The 27,987-nt window shown below is 37.2% G+C and overlaps 1 protein-coding gene across 2 annotated transcripts in view; it reads left to right on the top strand.

The window, feature by feature from the left end:
• dachc (dachshund c) overlaps positions 1-24,001 on the top strand; it is a 56,772-nt gene extending 32,771 nt beyond the window's left edge. Inside the window, exons 4-11 of one of the 2 annotated variants that reach the window (XM_079617006.1) lie at positions 4,118-4,290; positions 5,007-5,175; positions 6,314-6,448; positions 14,316-14,461; positions 14,568-14,715; positions 19,332-19,475; positions 20,348-20,416; positions 23,172-24,001. In XM_079617006.1, the coding sequence (XP_079473132.1) occupies positions 4,118-4,290; positions 5,007-5,175; positions 6,314-6,448; positions 14,316-14,461; positions 14,568-14,715; positions 19,332-19,475; positions 20,348-20,416; positions 23,172-23,209 (1,022 nt within the window). In that variant the 3' untranslated portion in view covers positions 23,210-24,001. The remainder of the gene's footprint in view (positions 1-4,117; positions 4,291-5,006; positions 5,176-6,313; positions 6,449-14,315; positions 14,462-14,567; positions 14,716-19,331; positions 19,476-20,347; positions 20,417-23,171) is intronic. The other variant, XM_079617007.1, reaches the window with a different exon arrangement.
• The last annotated feature ends 3,986 nt before the right edge of the window (positions 24,002-27,987 follow it).

Below are 27,987 nucleotides of genomic sequence, written 5' to 3'. Positions count from 1 at the left end.
TGTGTCTGTGTCTGTGTGTGTGTGTGTGTGTGTGTGTGTGTGTGTGTGTGTGTGTGTGTGTGTGTGTGTGTGTGTGTGTGTGTGTGTGTGTGTGTGTGTGTGTGTGTGTGTGTGTGTGTGTGTGTGAGAGAGAGATGTTCTCTGTCTAGACCACTGGAAGCTACGGAAGATGGAAGTGTGGGAGAACGTATAGTTCAACAAACTGCCAGTTTTTAATTTTGAGCTCAGATTTATTTCTTGTCTCAGCCATAGAAAAAAAAGGATCATCTCTGTTTTTGCAGCCAAATACTGAAGGTTACATCCTCTGAGATTTTTTCATCTGCGTATCAAAATATCTGCACCTTCATTAACTTTTCCCTAGACAGGCCCCAAAACCCTTCAAGGGCCTCACCATTGCAAGCACATGGAGGCATCATGGAGGCATCATTAATTTCATCTTAAGGAGAAACGAGACTTCCGGTTTTCCATAATCCCCTCCCCCAACCCCTGCTGACGGGAATGTGGAAATTACTCCACGGTGTCTAACCACTACAAAGACCAGAGCTAAACGCACAGACTAAACACCTAGACCACAGCTGCTTACTGGCAGCCGCACCTTCGTCTGGGAAATATAAAGCTTGCCTATCGCTACTGTTCTATATCCGACTGTCAGGCTAGAACACGTTTAATGCCTTTATTGGGGAAAGAGAGAAAACAAATAGTCTTATCTTAGATTAATAATTCATTGGAGATGTTGTAGTGTGTGAGAAAAAGAAGTGTACACTGGGATTGCTGCTATCAGGCCAACAAATGCTTCTCAGAAGTTGGCGTCTCTTCCTCTCACACACACCTGCCGGTGGTCTCTGTCTCAGGGGAGGTTGGCCTGAGGAAAGGGGAACTGCTGTGTTACCTGCAGGGGGTCACAGAACATGGCATGAGCAGAAACATTTATGACTGACATTAAAGTAGCAATAAAGAGGAAGGGGTTTCCAGTAGCACTGGGAAAATCAGAAGCATCATTTCTGTGTAGTTAATTTAACTTTTAACAGTTGTTTTTATTAATATTTTGCATAAGCAAAAGCACAAAAAATATTTAAACAATAGTTGCTATTTCGTAAAGGGAGAGGATTGTAAAGTAATTGTACTGGAATATAAAAACACCTTGGCATAATTTACCACTTTCTAAGAAAAGTGTACAACATAAGGCCAAAACCTTTTACATTTTAAAATTAATTGTTTTCTTTGTTAAAAAATATATGACCAAAAGAGGGTTGCAACATTATCCTGAATTAACATGAACTTAAAATGGGTTATCTAGTACCAAATGTTAATTCATAGTTATTAATAAACTTATATTTGCCATACAAAAAAGTTTGATAATTTTTCTTTAAATGGGTCACTGAGCTAAATGTTTAAGATTGATACATTCAGTTCAAAACATGATTTGTATTGTGGGGGAAATCATACAGTAACAGGGTTGCAAGCAAAGTGTGGAATGCCATTAAATCTCAAGTTTTTACAATTTTTTTATATTTAAAAGATACTTCTACTACAAGTTCAAAATTATGATATTGTTACATGATAGTCCAAGACCATATGTTCTGTGACTAGCCGAGACCAGATCATTTGTCCAAATGCTCCTGAAAATTGGGTCTTGACTTGAGACGGACTTGGTCTTGCCCACTCTTGAGTACAATACTCACTTCTGATGTAGGACAGGCCAGAATAACTAATCCTTTAACTCCCTGCTTTTCATGTAAGGTTGATTGTATAGTTTATTTAACATACTGTATCTGTTCGATCTCACAACAACCCATAAAAAACATGGTCTTTTAAGTAACAAGTAAAAAGTAACAAGGCACCAGGGTGTACTATATTCATGGACTGTGCCATTATCAAAGACATGTAAAGACATTGTTTAAGCAAATTCCTTATTCAGCTCAAACAATATCATGTGATAATCAGCATGTAAAAATCTTCACACTTCATTCTAGCAGCAGGCTACATTGTATATTTTTTGTTGCGGTTTCTCATTTGAATCCTTTCCAGGTGTTGTGTTGTTTTGTTGCTCTCCATGACATTTTACGCAACAGTTTTGTGCCCAAATTTGTACCAAGATCCCTGTTGTGTTTGGACTCATCCAGCAGAGTACTTGGCTCCTTCCCAGCCCTGTCATTAGACTTCTTTTGTTTCCTTTCCTCAGCGTTCAGCTTGTTTTGTTTCTCCTTTTTTATTAAACGCTAAATATTTATACAATTCGCAACTTCCTGTCAAAATCATTTACACTCCCACAATAGCCCGGGCTCAAGCGCACAATGGCAACTGCTGCGGGGGGATATTTTAAAATGGCGCGTCTCCAATTTCTTTTAGCCCTGGGATCTTTTGTTTTAGGTAAATAAAGATTGAAAGCTCTTCGTGAGTGATATCGGCCACCATGTGTTTCAGAAACGGGCCTCAGTGGCACTGTGGTGTTAGCAGACGCTAGCGGATCACATTGTTATTCTTTTTGCAGCAGAAGCTGAGACGTAGGCCCCTTGAGATACGGATGAAGGGTGACGGATGTTGATGCATTTGGCTGAGTTCCAGTCTCATTCAAAAGTGTCTTTTTGGATGGGGAGGGGGTTTAGTGTTTCTTTGCCACTTTGGCCCTTTCCCGAATGTGCTTAGAAGGCCAGATATTGCTCCTATCAGCATTTTCTAGCATAATATGGCAGTTTAAATTCCACTTGAAAAGGCGAATGTGCGGATGGCACTGTCGTTTTATCTTTAAGAATATTAGTGATGGCCTATTCTGAGAAAGACGGCGCAGCTTGCATGTTCTTGGCATGTGCTTGCGCTTGGCTCAGATCCCCCCCCCCCCCCTTCCATCCATACATCAATCCCTTCAACACTCAATTCCTTTCTTTGATCTCCCTTTCACTTCCTTTCTGTCGGCCGATCGCCGTGACTGATCTGCGTGTCATCTGTTTCAGGAAAATCAGGGGCTTTTTTTGTATCCGTCCTGTTCCCTCTCTCTCCGTCTCTGACTAAAAATGTCATGACGACAGGGAGGGGGACTCGGGTGGAACTTTCATTTGTAAGTCTCTGTGTCTGAGAGGCGACCTCTGACCCCCAGAGCTGCCTGGTATTTGGCTGAAAAGCAGAGGGTCTTGAAAACTATCACCTCCAAAGGGCTCATCATCTCCTGGCCTTCCTTCTCATCATCTCCCGGCCACGGCTCCGCTCCTACCGCGGGTATCAACCCAAGTGAATCCATTACCACGAGGCCAACACAGTTCAGGAGCGTCTCTTAAGGCGACTGATGGGAAATGAAAAAGTCTTTGAGAGAAACTGCCGAAATGTCCTCTCTCTCTCTCTTTCATCCTTCACTTTCAAAGTGGCGGTGGAGTACAGGCGGCCGTAGAGTGGCTGACTGTAACCTTATGCCCTGACCTGTTCAGTTGTGAGAGGATCCATTTCCTTTTTCTGCTGTTATTCCTCTCTGGAGAATATCCGCTCACATTCCTATAAAGCATAACACTGTTAGAGTGCTGCGAGGGATTTGATCAGCACACTAAAACAAGCAAAACAACGGTCACACAGCAGGCTTATGTACTGAAGTCTTGCTGTCACGTAGCTTGTTGTGCTACAAATAGAGTGTGTGGTCTAATTTATCATGGGGTTGTTATGTAGAAGACGTTTGCAGCAGTCTGAGAAGCAGCTAATTGGTTTGAGGTGCAGACTCCAGCAGCTCCAGTTAGACTTGTAGACATGCTGTGCCATAATGGCATGTCTTTAAAAAGAGCTCAAACAAAGCAGAAACTGATTTCATAACGTGAAGCATCATAATTTGAAACTATTTTCATCTTTTCCTTTTCAATGTGATGAGTGTTTCTTAATATTCTCAAATTGTTAGTACAGCATGTGTTATTTTAATGAGCTTGCTTTTTTTAATGCAAGTTTTAATAATAATTTAATAATTCGTTACATTTATATATCGCTTTTCTCTGCACTCAAAGCGCTTGCTTGCTTTTTAATGCATTGCAATAGAGCGTTTATGCAGAAATATGTACTGTTTTGGGTGATTAATGAGCATTTATTGTTATGTTTCTTTCCAGATAGAATGATTTTGTGTGTGTTTCAATGGTTTTCTGCACAGGTTTGGAACTGCCATTTATGATGATGCCACATCCCTTGATTCCAGTCAGTCTGCCTCCTGCCTCGGTCACCATGGCGATGAACCAGATGAACCATCTCAACACTATTGCCAATATGGCAGCTGCTGCTCAGGTCAAGTGTGTCCCGTCCAGAATGATGACGTCAGTTATAAAGGTACAAGAACACAAATTATACATATGGTTCCTAAGATGATTTAAAGGGATAGTTCGCCCAAAAATTAAAACTACTCATGCTCATGTCATTCCAAACCCATAAGATTTTGGTTTATCTTTGTTAGACAAATTAAGGATATTTTTCATGAAAGCTGAGAGATTCTGTCCCTTCATTGAAAGTACAATCCACTAAAATACATTTTTACATAATCCGTATTAATATGGTTGCTATGAATAAATGAAGACAGATTGTTCACGTTTTGGGTGAATTATTCCATTAACTTATTTTGGTAACACTTTATTTTGATAGTCCACTTTAGACATAACTATAAGTAACTTTGCAACTACACTTCAACTAACTGTCATTAAAGTGTTAGTAGACTGTCTGCTTAATATCTGCTAACACTTTATTTTGATGGTCCCCCAACAGATATTCTACTGACTATAAGCAACTTGGCAACTTCAAGTCAACTTATTATCCTAACCCGAACCCTAACACCTAACCATAACCTAACAGTCTACTATAGCCTTCTAATACTCTAATGAGAGTTAGTTGGCATGTAGTTGCAAAGTTACTTATAGTTAGTAGAAAGTCTAAAGTGGACTATCGAAATAAAGTTTTTTTTATCCCTTACACAGTGTAACATTTAATGTCACAACTGAGAAAGTTCTTCTGCAATGATTTAGCATTTATTGTGGTTTTATAAAATATTACAGATTTTGGGGACTAATGTGTGTGTTCACGATCAGGAGCGAGTTCCAGATAGCCCGTCACCCGTCCCCTCTTTGGATGATGGCCGCAGGTCAGTTAGCCACTTATCCTCCAGACAGAGCAGCAGCGTGTCCAGCTCTCCTGCCCACACAGAGAGCTCTTCCGACCGACCACGTACGTCTGCCCCACCACATAAAAGTCATTTCTTTTCTTTTGTTGTTTTATTCCTGTGTCTTTTTCTAAAGTCTACATTGCATATGAACTCAAGATTTTAGTTGTCATCAGTGTAATGTTTGCTGTAACGTATACCTTTACATTTTTATTTCTCTCTGTATCCTGTCGTATGGCAAAAACCAAACATACTAATAATTTAGAACCACTGAGTTTGGTCCCTGAGCACTTAGCACTATGCTTTCACCATAATGTGAAACTGCACATATAACCTTACAAATGTGCTTTTAGAATTAAGAATAAGGTGATATCACGGAATCTACTAAAAGCAAAGCCATCAGAGTTGTTCATGTGCATTGCTTTAACCGGAACTAAAACTATGCAATTACAGATAATGCTTTCTACTTTTTTCAGTCTATCATCAGACGCATTAAAAATCTTACCCAAGATATCAGATATCAGTGGTATGATATAATTTGGGACAGAATATGTGTTTTAAATCCTATTTTTGAAAAAACTGAACAAGCTTTAAAAACTCGTAACAAGAAGGAAACTAAATAATATTATAGAAGCAATTTCAAAACCGTAAAAATGAGTTGAACCTCAGTTTTTTCAAAAATAGGATTTAAAACACATCTTGGATATAAGTGAACCTTTCATTATTGAATTAAAACATTATACACTACATTTGGGGTTGGTAAGATATTTTTATGTTTTTGAAAGAAGTTGTATGCTGATGCTGACTAAGGCTGCATTTATTTGACCAGAGATACAGTGAAAACGGTTTAATATATTTTAAAAGTAATTTATTCTTGTGATGTCAGTCATTACGCCAGTCTTCAGTGTCACATGATCCTTCGGAAATCATTCAGATATGCTGATTTGGTGCTGAGGAAACATTTCTTATTATACATTTTGGAAAAAGTTTAATATTTTGAACATTAAAATGTCGAAACTGTTACTGTTGATCAATGTAATGTGACCTTGCTGAATAAAAGTATTAATTTCTTTCTTTAAATTTTTTTACTAAATTGTATATTTTATACCTACTATAAAAGAAAATTGGGCTTCAAGGATCAGTCTTTGTATTTATGTCCTTTGTTTGTAAAAATCTGTTTATATGCCCCTCCTTTCCCTTTAGATTTACATCAGAATGGGTTTTCTCTTGGCCATGCCTTGTTAGGCCTGTCTCCAAGTGCACCACCAGGACCAAAAGAGGGGGATCTGGCAACCCATGACACAGGCCATGAAACAAAGAGGCCTTCTACAGAAAAAGGTTAGATGCGAATATTGTATTCTGTAATAGCATTTGCAAGGAAAAGCCATTATATAAGATACTATATCTAAAATACACTTATTAAATAATATCAATATATACACTTAGCAGTTTCCAAGTTTTCAAACATTATCTTTTGTCATTATAAATGAACCATAGTTAATGTGGCTTGTAAAAGCTGTTTTTTTTTTTTAAATGAATGATTGCTCCATATTTATGCATTAGGAAATAATTACTTTGGTGCATTCTGTTTAATACTGGTGAACAACTTAGATTATCACATTGTTTAAACAATAAAAAAGTGCTTATCTCAGATGAAAAAACAAATTCATTACTGTGCAGTTCAACAAGGTCAAAAAGTTTAGCAATGACTGCACTTTTACCATTCTTCTAATGCTATAAAAACACGTTTTGAATTACATAAAAAAAGGTCATGGAAAACGCAAGCATTTTTCCTAAACATTTGAAATATTTTTCCTTCAGCTTAGCAGATCATTTATCAGCAATGGTTTAGATTGACTGCAGGAAATGATTGCTGATCCCGCTGATGTGTCACTTAATACTCAGCATATTTCCTTTCTGTTCATACATGAGTCCTGATGTGCGTATTCTGAGAAATCAATGAATACTCTCATTTACAATTCTGTGAAAATTATCCGTAGAGGTAGAAAATGACACGGTGGTGGGGCTGAATTAGTTAGCGATTTGCAGACGGTGAGGTAATGAGCAAGACCCCCCCTCCTTTCTACCAACTCCCTTACCCTGGCCCTCCTGGAGGTGTAATTTTCCTAATAACCTCCCAGAACCCTTGTTTGGTTTCTGCGTTTGAAGGCTTTCATTAGGCTAATGAGGACTTTGCAAGGACGAGTAGTCAGCACAATTTCCTCATTGTGCCGAGGAGAAAAAGACAGTGCACCCGAAATCGGAAAAGGGGGCTTTAGTGTGACTGAATACAGCCTGTCGGGATTTGATGAAATCGTGGAGATCACACAGGTGCTAAAACCTCACATTTCAAAGGATTTTTACCACTGATACCACTACATCAAACGTGGTGACATTGATGAGGAGGTATACTGTGACTAGAGAGGATTAGGCTATATACACTACCGTTCAAAAGTTTTGTGTGCGTGCGTGCGTGCGAGAAAAGAGTTAATACTTTTATTCAGCAAGAATGCGTTGATCAAAAGTGATAGTAAAGACAAATATAGAAATAGGAATAGACTGTTCAAAACAAAACAGCATTTATTTGAAATTGAACATTTCTATTTACCAAAGAATATTATGGTTTCTACAAAAATATTAAAGGGTTAGTTCACCCAAAAATTTAATTTCTGTCATTAATTACTCACCCTCATGTCGTTCCAAACTCGTAAGAGCTTCGTTTATCTTTGGAACACAAATCAAGATATTTTTAAATAGATTTGAGAGCTTTCTGTCCCCCTATACAGGAACGTTATTACCAGAAAGGTAGTTACGATAAAATAGTCCATGTGATTCCAGTGGTTTAACCTTAATGTTATGAAGTGACGAGAATACTTTTTGTGCTTTATGTTTTTACTTTATGTTTTTCAAAACATAATTTTAGAGTGATTGTGAAGGATCATGTTATACTACTGAAGCATCAAAAAGCAAATTGCATTTACATTTTTTTAAAGTAAATAATGGATAAATTTAAAATATATTTTCGTCAAATGTCAGGACTATGACTAAAGCAAAAAATGGTGTAATCAACACTAACCATTAGAATTGACATGCATGTCAATATGTCAATGACAGTTGTTTGACTGTCACAGGACTTGACAAAAAAAAATTGTTTACTCTGACAGACATTCTAAATTGGAAAGATGCTTTTTGGAACCAGATTGTGCAGTTATGGCATCAAGCAGCAAGGTACAAGAGAGTTATGCTCACCAAATCATGAACTCTTTACCATACCGGGGTTTTTTTTAAGCATAATGATAATTTGGTCTTGTTATTAGGAGAATGGACTGCATCAAAATGGTATCATGGCATCAAATACGAGCATGGGGTTAATGCAATCTGTCACAAAAGAATGAAGTGTGTCATTTTGGGTCAAATGCTTCTTGAAATGTACTTTTAACTGATATTCTTCACTTGTGTTTAAAAATAAATTTCACAGAAGGCTGCATAAATTTGAACAGTTAAGCTGACTGTCATAAAAAAATATGTCCTGTCCTTTAACTATTTTCGATTTTGAAGTTAGCCCCATGGCACATTTCCAGTCCTGCTGAGCTCTAGTGAAGTTTCGTCTCGATTTTTATGCATGCTTATTTTTTAAAACTTCAAAAATTAATGGCTCTCCCTTTGTAGAACGTCATTCTAGACTCCCAGTCACTGTCAGGACACCTTTACCAGTCACTAGACTGAAGGATAACTTCCACCTTCATGTTCCTGAAATTAATCTTTAGGGGCAGAGCTGAAAAGTGGGAAGATCAAGAAGTTGTATCTCTTCTTTATGGCTTGTCAAAGACAGAAGAGTTCAAAGACGATTCCTTTATCCGTCTCAGAGCTTTTCAACCTTCATTCACTCTCCGCTTGCTCTCTTATGCTGACTGTAGAGGACTTTTCCAGTGGACGTAGGGGTTCATTAGCCCAGGGAATCCACAACAAGAGGGGGAATAAGTGACCTTGGTTGAGGAGATGCATTTATGATCTAAGAGGCGGCCAGGATTTTTTTTTTTTGCTGGAAAGCAAGTGCACAAACCATAATAATTCAATGGAGGATCAATCAGATTGGAAGGCACAGGGAGAGATGGAGAAGAGAAAAGAGAGTAGTGCTAACTCAGCACTGATTGTCCCTCCGGGGCACCGTAGTTCAGTGGCACGGACCAAGCTTCCTCCCGCTGAGTGCTCCAGCGGCCGACACTAATCACATTCCAGCAGACACCGTGCTTTTAGGAACCCTAGAGGAGAGGAGAGGGAGGGAGGAAGACTGGCAAAGAGAGGCAGATCGGCAGTGAGGGGAGCTGACAGTGAGCGAGAGCCAGCGGAAGCTGGAGACCGATTGTTTTTCCTCTTTGAAACACCTTGAATGTGACACAGGCATCTCTCTTTCTGCCAAGATGTGAAGATCAGATAGTGTGAGATTAAGATGCTTTGGTCAGCTAAGTGAATCCGCAGAGATAAGGGAGGGGTGAGTAAATCGAATCAGACCTTATCAGGCGCAAGGGAAGGTGAGATTTTGAGCACCTACTTGTTTAAATGGATCCTGAGTTATATATACTTTAAACACAGTATGGGCAAAGAGCTGTGCAGAGCTTTTTAATGCATTTTTCAAAGCGAAGGTCATTCAAAAACAGAAAAAGAAGAGATGCTTTTTGGGGTTAAATTATGAAAATGGAGCATACAGAAAGAAATAGATACAGACAGAGGAGTGGACCGAACGAAAGACTGAGAAAGACGACGAGGCTGAGCTCATAAACTTTAATATGTCTGCTTAATATATCTGTGACATCATCTAAAGCATGGCTGTGTATGACCTCACCACACCGGCTCAGTCGAATCAGACCCCAATCTGTTTTTAATTGTTTCATGTTTAATGACATTAAAATTAATTATTTAATCAAAAGTGATTTTTACAACAACAAAAAAACTATTTCAAATAAATTATTCTATTAATTCTAATAATTTCTATTCAACAAGAAAATCCTGGGAAAAAATCATAGTTTTTATAAGATTATTAAGCAGCACAACATTTTTTGGCTGCATAAAATTATAGCTTTGCCATTACAGGAATACATTTCTTTGCGAAATATAAATAGAAAATAGTCTTTATAAATTGTAATAATATTTCATGATATTTCTATTTTTACTGCATTTTTGTCAATCAAATAAATGCAGCCTTAAGCACAAACTTATTTTTAAAACATTTAAAAAATCTTACAGAGGGAAAACTTTTCAACTTTTTTTAATTGAACCTTTACAATAGCTTTGTATAAGGAACATATGAAAATGTTATTTGTTATTCAGTCAAAATCTTGACATCCCCCCCAGTTCGCCTTGACGCTCATTTGGTTCTGATGCTCTTATTGTGAATCAGCTGATCCAGAGCTGTCTGAATGATTTGTTCATTAATCAAACTGATACATTTCTTGAGTTGAATTGATTCAGGAGTTACCAGCTCACAGGAGATGATAATGATCAGTGAATAATGACTCTAATTGAGATCTATTCTATCATCACAAAGCTATATCACATGGCTTCAGAACATTTACTTACAGTCCAGAAGTTGTTTGTTTGATTATTTTATAGGACATTTATGCATAATTTTTTAAGCTCAAAAGCCCCAAATACAATTTTTTGCAACTCATAACCTGTCTGGAGAATTGTTTTTTTGTTATTTATTTACTCTCACATCCAGGACAATAGTCAGTTCACATGATAATGCTATAGAATGGTGCAATGAATATTAAAAGGAACTATCCCTCTGGAGAAACTTGCAGTTAAGTGCTTTGGTCAAGGGAACAATGGCGATCGCACGTGTCTTGAACTTTGGTGGGATCATACCAGCAACCTTTCAACCTGAGCATTAACACTTACAACACACCGCAACGAATTTATTAAACAAAACCGTTTAGCATTAATGTGTAGAATATCCAGCTGACTAGTCAATCTGTAGTGAGGCAGCCCTAGTGATTTTAAGTGTTTCTTTTGATGCAGTCTTGCTGATTATAAGACAATTGTTACAGTAGTACAATAATTTTGAACTTCCATACCCTGTATATAATTGTAATGCCAACGCCATATGGCAGGTCAGTATTATGCTAATAGATCAGCTGTGTTAGAACAGAAAGTCACCTTTCTCTGGCTTCCCTGCTGACATTTTTTATTAGCATACACAGATTACCACTACAGAACTATGGATACCTGCATAAACCCCATGCTTTAATACAGCCCTACAAAACGAACAGAGCCCATCTGGTCTCACTGTGCAAATGTATTAAAACAGCTTTGATAGGTACAATAGTGCCCTAGGCTGAAGAATAATAGTTTTACTGGAGAAAACCTGCATAGGTGTGGATATGAAATTTTTTAAATATTGACAGGCTTATATATACAGTATAATACATTGGTAACTATCGTTGCACTAAACAAAATATTACCTTAAAATGGCATCTTAAGTAACTGGTTTTATTCAAGTAAAAGATATGATTAACATCACTGAATCAACCTAAATACATTAATTTATACCAACAAAACTCATTTTAATGGGTTGAAACTAGTAAAAAATATTATTATTTAAAGCAATGATGTGCAGAGGTAGTGAAAATAGGCATGGTTGGCTTTTTGCATGGTGTAAATAGCCAACTATTAATGCAGCAAAGTTCATGTAAATGAGGTACTGAATTTTAGACTGTAATTTTCCACCAAATTAAGATAAAAATCTAAAATTACAATATTAAATGGTGTGTTATTCAGAAAGATTATAAAGGCACATTAAAGATTAAGATCATATTGGTAAAGTGGCAGAGATGAGAGGAGGAGAAAGATGAAATTGTCTGATCGAGACACTGGTGTTTCTATTAGTTCTGGATAGCAGGAGGCCTAATACATTAGCAAACTCTTTGAAGTGAGTGACAATGACAAGATCAAGGCTTCGGCCCTGATCAAAAACAACATTTCTTGGTGCTCTGTATCTTAAAGCCTCTTCCTGTGCTTTAAGTGCTCTCAGGTTTTACTTCGTTCTAAGCCTTCTGATGACATGGGATTGTTAGGTAAGGACCCATTGAGAAGTTTTACAGTATTGTCACAAGGGATACATACAAAAGTTTGTATGCTAAATACATATTACTACATCATGTGATAATCCTTTATATCTCAGCAGTCCCATCCGCCTTATGAATGTCATAATACAGCTGTGACTACAACCTGAGAGCAGATGTAGAACCGTTAGATAGCGGGAGTATCTGCTGTGGCATAAGATTTACTTCCCCTTAGACAACACAACACACTGGTTCTGGTTCAGTGCTGTGGTCTAAGTAGATTTAACTGAAGACATTGCTTTTTCTCAGTAAATGAATGGGCTGACATTTGCAGTGCATTAGAAACAAAGTAGCGCTGATGTGTACTGACCTTGAATCATTATAACACTAGCATTTTGTCCTCAAGGCTCATGGCTTTAACACTGAGCGCTGGATATGAAGATGTGGGGTATTTCACAGTGTGATTTCTGCAAAAGAAGTAATGAGTGTAAAAACATGGCTAGAATATGGAGGACTCTTTGTAAAGGTGTTTGAAAGAACATAGTTTCCAAATATTGCTGCGGTCAGACAGAAACCTGGTATCTCTTCATTTTGTTCTTCTTTTTTTCTTCATAAATCATTACTGTAAACGTCTAGCTCCACCCATTACGTCTAGCGAGGGGGGGGTGCTGGATGTCAATCTCCACCCATTGGATCTGCAGTGAACCTTGTTTAGCCCACATAGCTTTATAACCTGTTAGTTGATGAAATTTCAATACGATGCACTTACTGCCTCAGTTGCGGCTGCACTAATGACGAACAAAACATATATGTCTGAAATCCTCTGGTCAAAAACCTAGTAACTCCATTCGAGCTTGATTTTGGTCAAATGTTAATAATATAATCACACATGCAAGTGTCTGACTATACATAAAGCCACAATATTAAGTTTGACAACACTGTTTCATTATTTTTAAAATGCAGTGTTTTTTCCATTTCCTGAAGTGTAGCATTTTTGGAGATTCAGGGATTCCGTCTGACAGCGGCGATATCAGGAGGAGAAGGTCCCCTTGTAGAAATATGAATGGGAGAAATCATAACACAGCTTGATATGGCAGTTTAATGACTGTCTCACCTTACAGTTCAAAGAAATGTCTTTGAACATTTTTTAACCTATAAAGAAAAAACAGTTTATTTGCATGCTGAAGAACTCAAATTTATAGTCACTGTTGTCAGATTTTATTGAACATTTATTTAATAAAAAATATACTAAGACATTACACATTGAATAAATAGCCTATAGCAATTGTTAGCAAAAAAGGCTCTGAAAGGCAATACTGTTTAAAACTTGGGCGGTGAGATTTTTCAATGTTTTCTTGAAAAAGTCTTTATGCTCATCAAGGCTGCATTTATTTGATAAAAATGTACATATAAACATGAAGGGACATGGCGATGCAAAAAAAAAAATTTAAATGAAAGGAAACAATGCTTTTGTGTTTTCTCGCAAAAGCTTTGCGTTCCCCCAAGAAACTTTGCATTCATTCGCAATACCTAGTAAAACGTTTGCAATTGCTCGCAGAGAACGCAAACGTTTTGTGAGCGAAAGCAGAGAGAATTTTTCCTCCCATTTTTTTTTTTCCATCACCATGTCCCTTTAGGAGCTCAATAGAACACTAATATTGTGAAATATTATTACAGTTTAAAATAACTGTTTTCTATTTTAATATATTTTGAAATGTAATGTATTCCTGTGATGGCAAAGCTTTTTTCCCCCAGCATCATTACTCCAGTCTTCAGTGTCACATGAGCCTTCAGAAGTTTGATGCTCAAGAAACATTTCTTATTATCAATGCCGAAAACAGCTCTGCTGCTTGATATGTTTTTGGAAACTGATTCTTTGATAAGTAGAAAGTAAAAAATAAAAAATAAACATTTACGTGTAAAACACATCATCATTATAAATGTCTTTACTGTCTATTTTATGTCAGTTCATCCTTGCTGAGTTCAAATTTTACAAAAATCTTACTGACCCCAAACTTGAACAGTGGTGTAAGTAATAAAAATGTATTTAAAGTTTTATTTGACTTTCTTTGTAATAAAAAGTTTTGAAAAGTTGTATTGCTAAAAAAAAAAGGTTGTTAATGTGCCGTGTTCTCTTGTTATAGAAGAGAATGTCCTTTGCACCCCCACGTCCCGAGACAGCTATGAGAGAGTGTCTCATTCCGGGCCAACATTACCCCCAGGATTCCCTGCTCCGCTGCTCTTTCCTGAGGGCCTGTCCTCTATAGAAACCCTCCTCACCAACATACAGGTATATAAAGCTATTCAAAAAGTATATATTTCAGTATAGTTTGAACAAAACCAGAGTAGAGATTCACCCTGATAAGTGTATAGCTGAAATTTCAAGCCTTTTCCAGGGTCTGTTAAAGGTGGCTATTGACAATGCGCGGACGCAGGAGAAGCAGGTCCAGCTGGAGCGCACAGAGCTGAAGATGGAGCTGTACAGAGAGAGAGAACTACGTGAGACGCTGGAAAGGCAGCTCTGCGTCGAGCAGAAAAACAGAGGTGAATAGCTGATCTGAGGCCAGTCTGCAGAAGTGCTCTGTTTAAGAAGTGGGTTTTTGTGTCGAATCCTGGTCAAGTCATGTCAGGTCTGTCACCTGACCTTTTTAAAACCTTTGCCCATCTACAATACAATAATAAATGTCTAATTGCAGATGTTAGATGGACATTTGACAGCTGTATCCTTGATGTTTAAAGGAATAGTGGTAACACTTTACAATAAGGTTCATTAGTTAAGATTAGATAACTACGTTTGTTAACATGAACTAAGAATCAATAATACTTCTATAGCATTAATTTATCTTAGTTAATATTAATTTAAACATTTACTAATACATTATTCAAATCAAAGGTTGTATTTGTTAACATAAGTTAATGCACCATTACCTAACATGAACAAACAATGGACAGCTTGATTTTTATTAACTAACATTAAAGATGAATAAATACTGTAACAAATGTATTGCTCATTGTTAGTTCATGTTAGATAATACATGAACTAATGTTAACTAATTAACCTTTTAGTAAAGAAATAGTTCACCAAAATAACTTATACAGTTTATTATGTCATTTTGACAGTCATGGTCACTATGAATTGTTGTTGTACTGTCTGCAAGAGCCATGTAACCGCATATAGGTTTGGATTGACATGAGGGGAAAACAAACAATGATTCACTTTTGAGAGAACTGTCCCTTTAAGGTTTGGAATATAGGTTGATGACATGTTGCAGATTTTTTTGGTCACACTTTATATGTCTTTATAACTACTATTCACTTACATAAAAAAATGTTTGGTACAATGTAGGGTACTTATTGTTTTTATGTTGTTATTGCAAAACACTGCTATTGAGGTGGGATACGGGTAAGGTTAGGCACAGGTTTGGTGTTATGGTTTGGTTTAAGGGTGGGTTAAGGGGTAAAGGAAAGGTCAACAGTGCAATTATAGTTGTAATTACAGAAATTAAAAACATGTACACATTAAGTGCATTGTATTAAATGTTAAATTAAGTGTATTCATTTAAATGTTATTACATAGTAGTAAAAGACACTTAATATACAGTGGGACATTTTTGTCAGGTCTATTATTAAACCTAAAAATATCAATGATCAATCTATTTTAATTTAATTTTTAAGATCTATTTATTTAAGAAAAACAAATATTAAACATACAATGATGAAGTTTGTGTAAAACTGAAATGCTAAAATACAAAAATGGAAAATATATCACAGAGAGGAGCATGACTGTTTCAGGGTTGATATATTTCCTAAAATAGATAATTTAACAGATTATCAAATTAATAATGGAGTAATAACGGATAACCTTTTATTTTAGTACCATCCAATTTGGTGTGACTCCACAAAAATGTAATATTTATGAATTAATAATGCATGATATTTGAAGGGAAAAGAAATACCTCGAAAACTATATTTAAAATGCAAATAAAAATTGTTGTGAGCATTCACATCTATTCAGGGTGTAAGGAAATATGTTTTCCTTGATGGTAACTCCAAATGTTGATATAAACAACATTTATAATGGTAACTCCTTTTTACTTGATGGTAACTCCATATGTCCACAATTCAAACTTTTCTTCACAATGGTATAATAAATGCTTTCCAAACCATATGAAATATGAATACAGAGAATGCATTTAAAAAAAAAATAATAATAATAACTTGGCACATGTTTTGTCCTTTTCTTTATCATGGACTCAGTACATGTTCACTGGATGTTTGTGCAAAACAGAATGCAGTGCCTTGGCGACATACATGTGCTATCAGCAAGTTCTAATGTACATCATGCATGACTGATGATTGACAAGACATCTGCAAGACAAGCTCTTGTGAAGTTCAAGCGATTCCACTCAAAATAAGGATTGAATAGGAAAAAGAGCGTTGTGCTTTCACAGTTGAAATCGTATGTGTATTATAAAAAGAGCTTATCTTACATGTAATGTTTTCTGCCCACATCACAAAAACAAGTAAATCAGGTTCTCACATTTAACTGTCCGGCATTTGATCTTTCACGTTTACTAACAAATAAATTTACTCTCAATTTAATCTCTTAATCTTCCGTTCTCCAGAATGTACGTACAGTCGTTGTCTACATAAATCAGAAACCTCCGAGGTTTAACATCATAAAACGGCGGAATCATTAAAGAAGGTGACAGGGCAACATGCACCATTAATGAATGTTGTTTAATTAGAGAGCCCCTCATCTCGTATTCTCCTGTCGCCCGCTTTGTGCTCCAGCACAAGTCATGTTACTGCAAATTCAGCACTTTCCTTCAGCCACACACACACAAACACACACATATACAGACACAGAGAATTACCCTTTGTAATTACAAGTACATATTATGATATTAGTGTGAATGATTTATTATCAGCGTAAACAGAATTGCAGTGTTAATATTCGCCGCATCACATTTGATGAGGATAATGAATCTCCTGCATAATTCATCAAATCAACCGGTTCGTCCATTAGTGAGAGATGTCTTTATACTCCAGCCAACTGACTTCGAGTCAGTTTCTGTGTTTTATACCCAGTGGTCAGAGGAAAGATTAAGAAGAAGAAGATTGGTCCTAGATCACTCAAAGAGGAAAGGCTCACAGCTTTTTTTCGGTCTTCCTTTCTTTCTTTTTTTCTGCTGACTGTGCCGTCTGAATTAAGCTCTTACTGCAAACTGGAAAATTAACATGTTCCACTGGGCTCCAGCCTAGTTTCACATTAGATGTGCATTATATTAGACACAGTATTTAAGGCTGAATAAGGGCATGTGGAACAGCTTTTCATGGTTTGCTATAATTACTGTTTGCTGTGATGTGGGATTTGATGTAATACTTTTTCTATTATCCAGTGGTATAAAGTTTTTCCAAAGTCATTTTTCAAAGTGTAATGTTTTACAGCAGGTATATACAATATCAGATATATACTATGAAACACACTACCAAAAAAAATATTATTTTTTTTCACAAAAAAATATATCTCAAATTAATGCTGTTCTTTTGAACTTTCTATTCTTCAAATAATCATTAAGCAGCACAATTGTTTTCAACATTGACAATCAGAAGAAATGTTTCTTCAGCATCAAATCAGAATGCTTTCTGAAAGATCATGTGACACTGAAGAATGGCTGCTGAAAACTCAGCTTTGTTATCACAGGAACAAAATACATTTTAAAATGTATATAAAAAAATCAAAAACAGTTCTGTCATGACAACTCTGAGTGTTTTGTTTAGCATGGTAATGGATATGACAATGGGTATATATTTGGTCTTGGCAGAATAGATCTGCTATGCTGCTGTACAGTATAGCATACATAAATTACCCCGCAGCAGATCTATACAGGTGGAGCTGGGGAAGGCGGAGGGTTTCTGAAAGCGTTCTGCAATTTACTAAAGCAAACGCTGACCCAGAGACGGGTGAACCACTAATAGTTTATGTAATTATTGGAATAATATTAACTTTGTCATTTGCGTTGCATGTACGGGCTGAGAATCAAAAGGCACGGACAGACTGCGTGTCCAATAGGCAAGACTAGTTTGACTCAGTTCGGTACCCACTGATATACAGCTTCTTTCAAACGGTCCCGTGCTTATTTGTGTTCAAGCTCTGTAGTCTTAAGAACGTCAAGTTTTCAAATTACATCGTGGTTTGCAGTGTTGAGCATTGTAGCCAATCACGCTGCAACTGAAGTGATTGACAGCTTCAGTCATTATTAAGGGAGCGCTCTTTACTTGCTTTCTGTATATAATCTATTCACATTTTTTATGTTTTTTTTTTTTCATCCTGCTTGAGGACCAACAGCCGATTACACTGCAGAGTTTTAGGAGAGACAACCGCATTTAAATGCAGAGTGAATCCGCTAAAATTTTCCCGATGAGAGTAAAGGCACATATTTTACTATATATTCTTTTAATTTATGGAGACTTCTAAGTGTCTGTGTAGCCTATGGTGTGATGTGCTGTATGCTCACATGATGTCAAAGGCTTTGTATTGTTTTTTTCTGTTAATCATCACCATGTTGGGTTGTGTGTGTATTTTTCTTAAATGTATGAGCTCAGGATGCCTAATGTTGGTTTGATTGCTTGTGTTATATAAGAAAATAAATAATTTTTATCTTCCTGATGCCAATTTAATGCGGGAGCGGTTTGGGTCGTGGTCTTTATGTCAAACAGGTCGGGTCAAATACGAAATTGAATTGAGTGCTGCTGTCGGATAATAGGCCGGATGTTCTGTTAAGTACTGGGGTGCGGGTTTACCAAACTGGACCTGTGCAGGACTTTGCACTGAACAAGTATTTGAAGGTTGAGCAGCGAGCTCATTGGCTACTGATACAGCAGGAACCAATCAGCTGTGCCAAGCAGGTTGAGTTAAGAACCTATCAGCCTGCGCCAAACTCGCCATGCGAGTTTCCTGCGAGTTTCATGACAGAACTTTGTATTTATTTTAAATTGCAATAATATTTTACCGTATTACTTTGTTTACTGCATTTTCGCTGAGCATAAAGCCTTCTTTCAAAAACATTCAAAAATGTTACCAATCCCAAACTTTTTAACAGTTGTGCATTCCTATCAGGAACTCTATTTTTACATTTTTCCTGTGCTTTTCTTAGCACTGATCCAGAAGCGACTGAAGAAAGAGAAGAAGACCAAGAGAAAACTGCAGGAGGCTCTGGAGGTCGAGTCTAAGAGAAGAGACCAGGCCGAGCAGACGCTGCAGAGGACAGCCTCCAGTGAGAGATCACCTATTCAAAACGGTTAGAATGCTCATCTGCCAAAATGATAATGCTTAAATCGATTTTGTACAGACAATTTTCTGAATGTTGAAATGAAATCCTTTTGGTGTCACTGCCACTTAAAAAGGCATGACCACACAACCAAGACTGAAGAGAATACACAGTAAAGCCTAATCAGTTAGCCTTACTTCAAAAAACATGCAGGATTGCCTAAAAAAGTAGGCAAGTAAGTGAAATAGCAATAGTACGTTGTACTGACAAATTCTTAGTGTAGTTCTACGACAACAAAATTTTTAGTTTTTACTACTTTTGGCTTTATTGGCCAATTTTATTTGTCTTCTGTGAGTAGTAGCACAACAAAGACTTTAAGACAGAGTCTTATTAAAATGAATCTAATTGGTACCCTGGTTGCGTTTTGCAAGCTGAATGTTGATGTGTTTGACTGATGCAAGGTCAATTGCAAGATATTGTCACAATTAAAGGGGGACAATTATATCACACAATTATATCAACCCACTTAAAGGTTTGATGTTTCACAAGGTGTTTATGACACAATTGCAATACAGTTTTAATAGATCATAATTCTACATGAAAAGTAGACTAGTTAATGATGATCTAGTTAGAAGTTAGGTCACCTTTTAAATGCAATCTATTTATTACTTCTCTTCCTTTAAAAAAATACAATTAACTGTGATTTTTGTTGCACCACTGCATCAATTGTAAAGGAATTATAGTAGGCTAATATCATTATAGTTACAGTTATTCCAGGTCTGTCCTATCTGCCACATCACCATGTCAAGTACAATCGCTGCTATGACAGCAGTATTGTACACTGTGTTTTACTTGTGGCAAATAATTTGTAGCCACATTGATAACTGTTTTCATGTTAACAGACCCTCCTCAACATGAAATGGAGACAAACCATAACAGCAGCAAAACAGACACTGACAGAACAATACAAGGTACAGATTTATGAAACGGACATTTAATCTGTCCATATTCTGTTGCATTGTTTCTTTATGAATCTATATTTAAATGTCTCTTTCTCCTGTAATGTTCAGTCTCGAAAGAAACAGAACACAATGTCTCCTTCTTTTATACATATACTGTGTGTGTGTATATATATATATATATATATATATATATATTAGGGCTGTCCGTTAAACGCGTTATTAACGGCGTTAACGCAAACCCATTTTAACGGCGTCAATTTTTTTATCGCGAGATTAACGCCTAGCAAACTTTTTTGTTTTTTTCACATGCTTTTGCAACAACTAGTAACGTTATTAAAACTACAACACCACACCGGATCTAGCTAGACCAGAAACAAAACAACAGGCGCCGCACACACTTGTTTGGGTTTGCAAGCCGCCAAAGAGTGGACGAGAAGCGCAGCGCCGAGCCGCGTCTAGGACAACTGAGCGCGTCTAGCACATCGGACGCGCACTTTCTCAGTCTATGGCCAGCAATAAAAACGCTGAATGGCGCCGCCGGTGTGTGTACACTCATATGGCGCTTTTCCACTGCATGGTACGGCTCGGTTCGGCTCGGTACGGTTCGATTCAGCGAGGTACGGTTCGGCTCGCTTTGCTTTTCCACTGCGTGGTACGACTTGACTCGGTACGGCACGGTTCGGTTCGCTTTAGCTCGTTTGCTTTTCCACTGCAGTTTAGTACCGCTTCAAAGTGGGTGGGACTGATCGTTATTGTAGGTCCGGTGGTAGCCGTGTGCGGCTAAGAGCTGTGCTACTTCCGCTCCTCGGCAACCAACGAGAGGAACGTCTGCACCTCGTCCACTGACCACGATTCAACCATTTCTTGTTTGTTTGTTTCTTACTTTTTTTTGTCAAGTAAATACTCTAAAAACAGGTGCTACTGCGTTGGCTGTTGTCTGGCTATTTAAATCTAGCGGGTTTAGTGTCTCGTGTCGCAAATACAATGACGCTGAAGTGACGATTCTGTCTGACCAATCAGTGATCTGCAGTGTTTCACGTCACATTTAGTATCGGTATGGTACGCTTGGAACCTCAACAGAGGTGGTACCATTTAAAGCGAGCCGAAGCGAGCCGTACCGTACCGTACTATGCAGTGGAAATGCGCCATAAGAGAGCCGTACCGAACCGAGCCGTACCGTACCATGCAGTGGAAAAGCGCCAAAGCGTGCCGTGCCGTACCGAACCGTACCGTACCATGCAGTGGAAAAGCGCCAATAGATAATAATGTGTTACGGTACTGATCCACTTGTCCGACACGAATGTCGTGTGGTGTCGCAACGCCTCCCCACATGTGAACATTGATGGGCGTTCTTCTAGTTTACCGCTATGGGCGTGGTTTTGAGCCAGCGGCCAGTCAAAAACAAAGGACCCGCGAGAGACTTCCCTCCGTCTCCATGTGCGTGCTTCTATTGGATAGACGCCTCGCGTTCAACGGAATTAATTTGCATAAAGATGGGCATCGGCCAGCTTTTTGACGCGCGGCATTTTTTCAAATGAAGCGCCGCCTTCCCGGAATGCTTTGCGAGCGCGTCAAAGTCAGGTCAAAGTCGCTTGACGTCATCCATAGGAATATAGTGGAGTGCAGCGCGACAGAAGTGTTGCACGGACAAGTGGATCACCGCCGTTAGAATTTTAAATACGAGCCGCTGCGCGACGCGGCGCTTCTCGTCTCAACGTCACGTTTTGAGTGGATGAATGATGAGCGCGAGACGCCGAAATGGAGGCCAATAAAGATTCTGAATGGAAAGTTTACTTTTAAAAAGTTGCCAAATGGTTCAATTGACAAGACCAAAGTGATCTGTGTGTTGTGTCGTTGTGAACTGAGCTATCATCGCAGCACGTCCAGTCTGAAATACCACTTGATACACACACACAGCTGATGCGTTTCTACGCCCACTCGTCAACATCAGTAACGTTACCTCGTCAGTATTTCTTTCACCCTTTTATTGATAGACAGCGTTACATTGTGTGAGAGATTATTTGCTCCAAGTGAGAATGTTAGTGTGAAATTGAACACATATGCCAATGTTGTTTTCAATAATAAAAAAACCCATTTGCACAAAGCAAGCCGGTCCACTTTTCCATGTTGATAAGAGCATTAAAATGAGAAAAAAATAATGGGACAAAAAGAAATCAAGAGACATTTAGAATAGATAAAAATGTGCGATTAATCGCGAGTTAACTATGACATTAATGTGATTAATCGCGATTAAATATTTTAATCGTTTGACAGCCCTAATATATATATATATATATATATATATATATATATTATGTAGACAGAACAATGATGTATCACAAGCCTTTGTTAGAATATTAAACATTTAAAATATTGACAGTGAAATGAAATGAAATGCCACTGACGCAAAAAGAAAAAAAGGAAAGAAAGAATAAAGACAAAAAGAGGAGCAGTAATTAATGGTCCCTTAATTGTCCTCATGAAATATTTGCATGGACATAATTTACATAATCTACGTGTTGTAATTAATCTTTCAAAGGGTTTGCTTTCTCTTTTTGTCTAGGTTAAGAGGAAAGGAAGGGAAGGGCTCTTTTTTTGTTTTCTTTGACATTTATTCAAATACTGCATCTTCTCCTTTAACAATCCTTTCATCTCCCTCTCAGTCCGCACGCTAGAACATTATGGATTAGTCTGTTCATTATATGCTGCTTGCAACATCAGCCTAGCTTCATTCACACCATTTATTATTATTTTTTGTCCACAGATGGAAGGCTCTTTCTAAAGTCCACAATGATGTACTGAAGAAAGAAGACAAGGAGTGAATGCATTCATACTGTATAGAAGAGACTGTAGTCAATTGCCTGGTAAATAACGTCTGCAATTCTGCTGGAGGACTGATGGAAGACAATGAGGCAATGTTATAGGCTGTTGTCAGTGTGTTGCAGCACAAGGACTTGACAAGATTATTATGGCCATCGAAAGTCAGCATTCAGTAGAATGAAGCGTGAGCCAGGCTATCATCATCAGACGGCAGAGAAGAATTACCATGGACCTTGGATAACCAGGTTTCTAAGGGGCTTTTCGCAACACTGAGAAATTAAAAACATTTTATAAAGCTTTTAAATCTGCTTGGCTACATTGACAGATTACATATTCGAATCAAACTTTGCCATTTAATTCCCTTCTATCATTTCACATTTTAAGTCAATTTCAAAGCATCCTTTCCTCGAGGCGTCCGAAGAGATTTCAATTTATTTAGTTATTTATCAAATATAGACACTGCATTTAAATGCGTACTGTGTATCTTGTCTGTTATTTCAAAAAGAAGGTATAGATGTCCAGATTTTTTTTTTGTGTGTCATTGTTGTACATGGAATCATAGCAGAAATGTCTCAAATCATCAAATATGTACATAAAAGTGTAGACATGCTACTGTGCATTGTACGCTGTAGAGTTATTTTTTGTTCAGTTGCCGTTTATTATCCTACCCGACATGGAGAGCATGCTGGCATGTCGTTACTTCTGTCCTGTCCATCTGGAATACAATAAAGATTTTTCCCACATGCTTTACAAGGGAGACGTTTCAAAACACTGACTGACTGATACTTGATTTGTGTGACTGCAGTAACACAAAATCAAAGTAGTCAAATGCAACTAGATTGAAGTCTTGTTTTTGTTTACTACTGGTAAAGCATGCCATTGTTTTGTTTTGTTTTGTTTATTATTTATTTTATTTTTAATTTTATTCTTTTTTTTAAATCTATTTTACTCTTGATTTATTTTATTTTATTTTATTTTACTTCCAAGACATAAAGACACACTTGTTCTTGTTTACATCTGGTAAAAATTCACAATGCTTCATTTTATTTTGTTTTATTCTATTATTTTTTTTACTTTTACTTTTTATTTATTTATTTTACTTTTAAGACATAAATATACTATTGTTTACCACTGGTAAAAGTTTGCGATGCTTTTTTAAATTCAATTTTATTTTAAACTTCCAAGACAGAGTCATAGAGACACTTTCACTTTTCTCAAGAGCACATGCACTAAATTTGTTGACGCAGCATTTAGCCAATCACTCAAGCTGTACTGTTTAGCGGTATGCTCTCTCTTTCTCTCTCTGAACATAATAAGAAGCCAGGAGAGATGAATAATTGACTGATTGTTGCATTATTCAGGCCCCTATTGTGGAAAAAAGCCCAGTCTCTGGCACTTTCCAGGTCTCTCTGGCATATTGAATATGAGGTTAAAGTTTCAATCAACCTTGAAAGGCAGAGGCATTTTTCATCGCCTAGCTAGTGTATCAAGTTGGTGCTCTCAGAGTTACTGTATAGTAAATAATGTGTCTGCTGTACACTATAGCCATGTGTAAAAATGGATTACACTAGACCAAAGTTGCATTATCAACTCAATCTGACAGGATTGTTAAAATGACTATTTCTTACGCAAGTCCAAACATACTTATTGTGGTGATCCTTAACCCTGATTGTGGCAAGCTGGAATTAGCATACTTAAATTGCAGTCATACACAGTCAACACTGGGTGGTAGATAGTTTCCCCATCAGTGATATCATTTTTATCTATGGGTCCATTATGAACCAAAATGACTCTAACAAGACTGTTGAATGGTTCATCACAGTCTATAAGACATCCAGCCAAGACGGAGTAGCACAAATGTATAATCTAATCAGAGAATGCCTATTATACATTAGCACAGACAGTGGTAGGTGCGGGACAAGTTATCCAAATGAGTGTTAGAGCAAGATGAGAGTCAGGCCGTGGACGGGTAATGAAAGGGCAAGAGAGTAGCGCTCCGCTTTTCAAACCTTTCACTGTCATTACTAATTCATGTTGCTCCTTCTCGCTCCTAATGAGAGAGAGAGTCGGGGGGAAAGGGAGAATGGTGCAGGGATAATGTGCCGTGAAATTGACTCATTCTCGGGAAGAGGAAAGGGAGAGGAGATCAACTTTTGATTTTAAACTGCCCTCAGAGGAAATGATGGTGAATTTAGTGATCCTGACAAAAGGGGGGACTGTTTATTTAGTTCAGCTTTTCATGACAGAGAAAAAAAGGAATTTAAGGACAGAGGGGAAAAAAGAAGTTAAGTTACACTTAAAACTTTATGAATGACTTTCCATTATCAAAATATCAACAAGAAATACAGTAGAATCACTTCACAAAAACAAGTGCATTATTTTCAAAAGGTACGTTGTTCAAAATGAAGACATAAATGAGGACACTTTCTTGCTGTGAAATGTCAGTGTTAAAGCTACAATATGTCATTTGTTTCGCCGCTATGGGTCGCTAACTGCTTACAATAACAAAGGCGTAGCTTGATGATGCAAAATTCCAGTGAAATTATGGAACTTGTCGTCAAGCGGATGGATCTAATAATGTTTATAACATTGATGTTTTTAACATGGCTGTGGGATGGGCGTGATTGCTAATGAGAGACAGATATCAGCGCCACACGCGCGAGTCCCGCGGATATAAAGGAATGAGGACATTAATCAACCGAACAACCTGCGAGTGCTGTATTACTACTCAAACTGGTCAGTTTATTAGATGAATGACACTTGTGAGGTAATGCAGCGCTGTTTCACTTGGTCTACACACTATCACACTAACTGCATTTGAGTGTTAAAAGTTATAATGTTATTCTATGTGTTAGTTTGTTGACTGTATGAGACTAGCAGTAAGCTAGATCAATATTAGAATAACATACAGATCATATTCTAACATTTCATCATGTCGAACAATATAACATTGATTAGTTGTATGTACATTTGCTCACCTGTCTAATAAAGTACATGCAAGATCTCTGTCAAGTCGAGGTTTGTCACGGACGTGGAGCTCTCGGCGTCTCGAAAACACCACGCTGATAATGATCCTCGTTTTAGTTCTCCTTTGTCCCAAAGTCTGCTTGTAATGGTCCACAATGTTTGAACGAAACAACAACAGCGTGAGTAAGCCGCTAGACTTAACGCAGTTGTCCAGGCGACAAGTGAACAGGGATTCTGGGACGGCCAGTTATTTAAAATAGGAATTTATCTGAAATAAAAAAATCTTTGGGAACTTTTGGGATATTGTAAGTAAGTACACAACTTTAGGAAATATATCACAGTGTGCAAGTGATTTTTGGATATTTTATTACACAATTCTTACATATTGTACCTTTAATGTGAAGAACTGCACCCGTGGTTACTCTGCTGACACCAGTGTGAATCTGAAGGTAAATTACTTCATTCATCCACTAAAAATGACATTGGGACCAGCCGGTGAAAGGTATTTTGGTAGCATTTTACAAGAAGATTTCAATAACATCATGGACGAACAATGAACAACATGCATGTATTAAAGGCAGGGTAGGTAATGTTTTTCATAAACACTACTTTTTATACTGGTTGAAACACTCTTTGTTATACTGGTTGAAACTCTCATCACATCCTGATAGCAATCAGTATTAAAAATATTAAATAATGTATTAACTAATCTACTGTGGAAGTCTCAGGACCAAAATGTCCGTCCAATCATTGCATTTGGTCCGAATGGATTATTATGCTTTCAAAGCTAGCTTGCTGTTGCTTGCCTCGATGAAATTGCCAACCATACATTTAAAATATTACAAATAAAATGAAGAATCAATTATCAATTTAGTTATTTAAACATACAAATGGAGTATGGCATACCATGCACGTTGACAAAATGACACTAAAGGGGTGCATTAAAAAGTGACGCCAAGGAGTCCTGACCACATTTATTTTTTATATAAGGTTAAGTACACTTATCTGAAATCATCTACACCAACAATATTATTGGTGAAAGATATAAAACAGTGGTTCCCTCTGTCTTGGAAAACCTGGTTATATGAGGAAGCCTAATTTTAAGTGTGAGATTTCTAGACCTGGAAATGTCATGTAAATGAATACAATCTTAAAACTTCATGGGCATTTTTATAATGAAAATACAATTTTGTTGCTGTAAAATATTTTAGCAGTTATACAATGTGAGTAAAAAATCGTCATCCTTACTCCAGTATTCATGAACTAATTTAAATTCATAAGTAAAAAAGAGTGGGAATGTTGTTGTTGGAATAGGCCTTCGAATGTTAATGTGGACAATCAAAACATATACAGTAGGGGTTACCCTGACGCTCAAAAGTTTGATGCATTTTAAGAGTACTCAGCATTAAAGTACAGTCAGAGGCCCATGCAGGGCCTTGAGCTTAAAGGCCTGTATTCACCTAAAACACAAAAACAAGGCACTGCCAAAGTCAAATTGATATTGAACAGTGCTTGAATGTGTTCCAGTTACTGTTGGCACAATGTGAAATAAATAAGGAAATGAGAAATGTTATTCATCCCAGTCCAGGAACCACCACAGCATTGATATCGGCACCTGAAATCATCATTACAGCTTTGACGTTGTACATGATTGTTGAAATGTGTTAAACACTTGTTCATTTTTGTAAGTGTGACTTAATTTCTCACATATATGCTATTTATTTCTTATATTTGTGACAGTTTCTTGTATTTTGGACATTGCATCTTCCAATTAAAATACTGCAGGAAGGTCA

Source organism: Phoxinus phoxinus (genome assembly GCF_949152265.1).
Source record: "Phoxinus phoxinus genome assembly, chromosome: 6".
Taxonomy (NCBI): Eukaryota; Metazoa; Chordata; class Actinopteri; order Cypriniformes; family Leuciscidae; genus Phoxinus; species Phoxinus phoxinus.
Note: the sequence above shows the minus strand (reverse complement) of the source record. Positions and strands in the feature narration are given on the sequence as shown.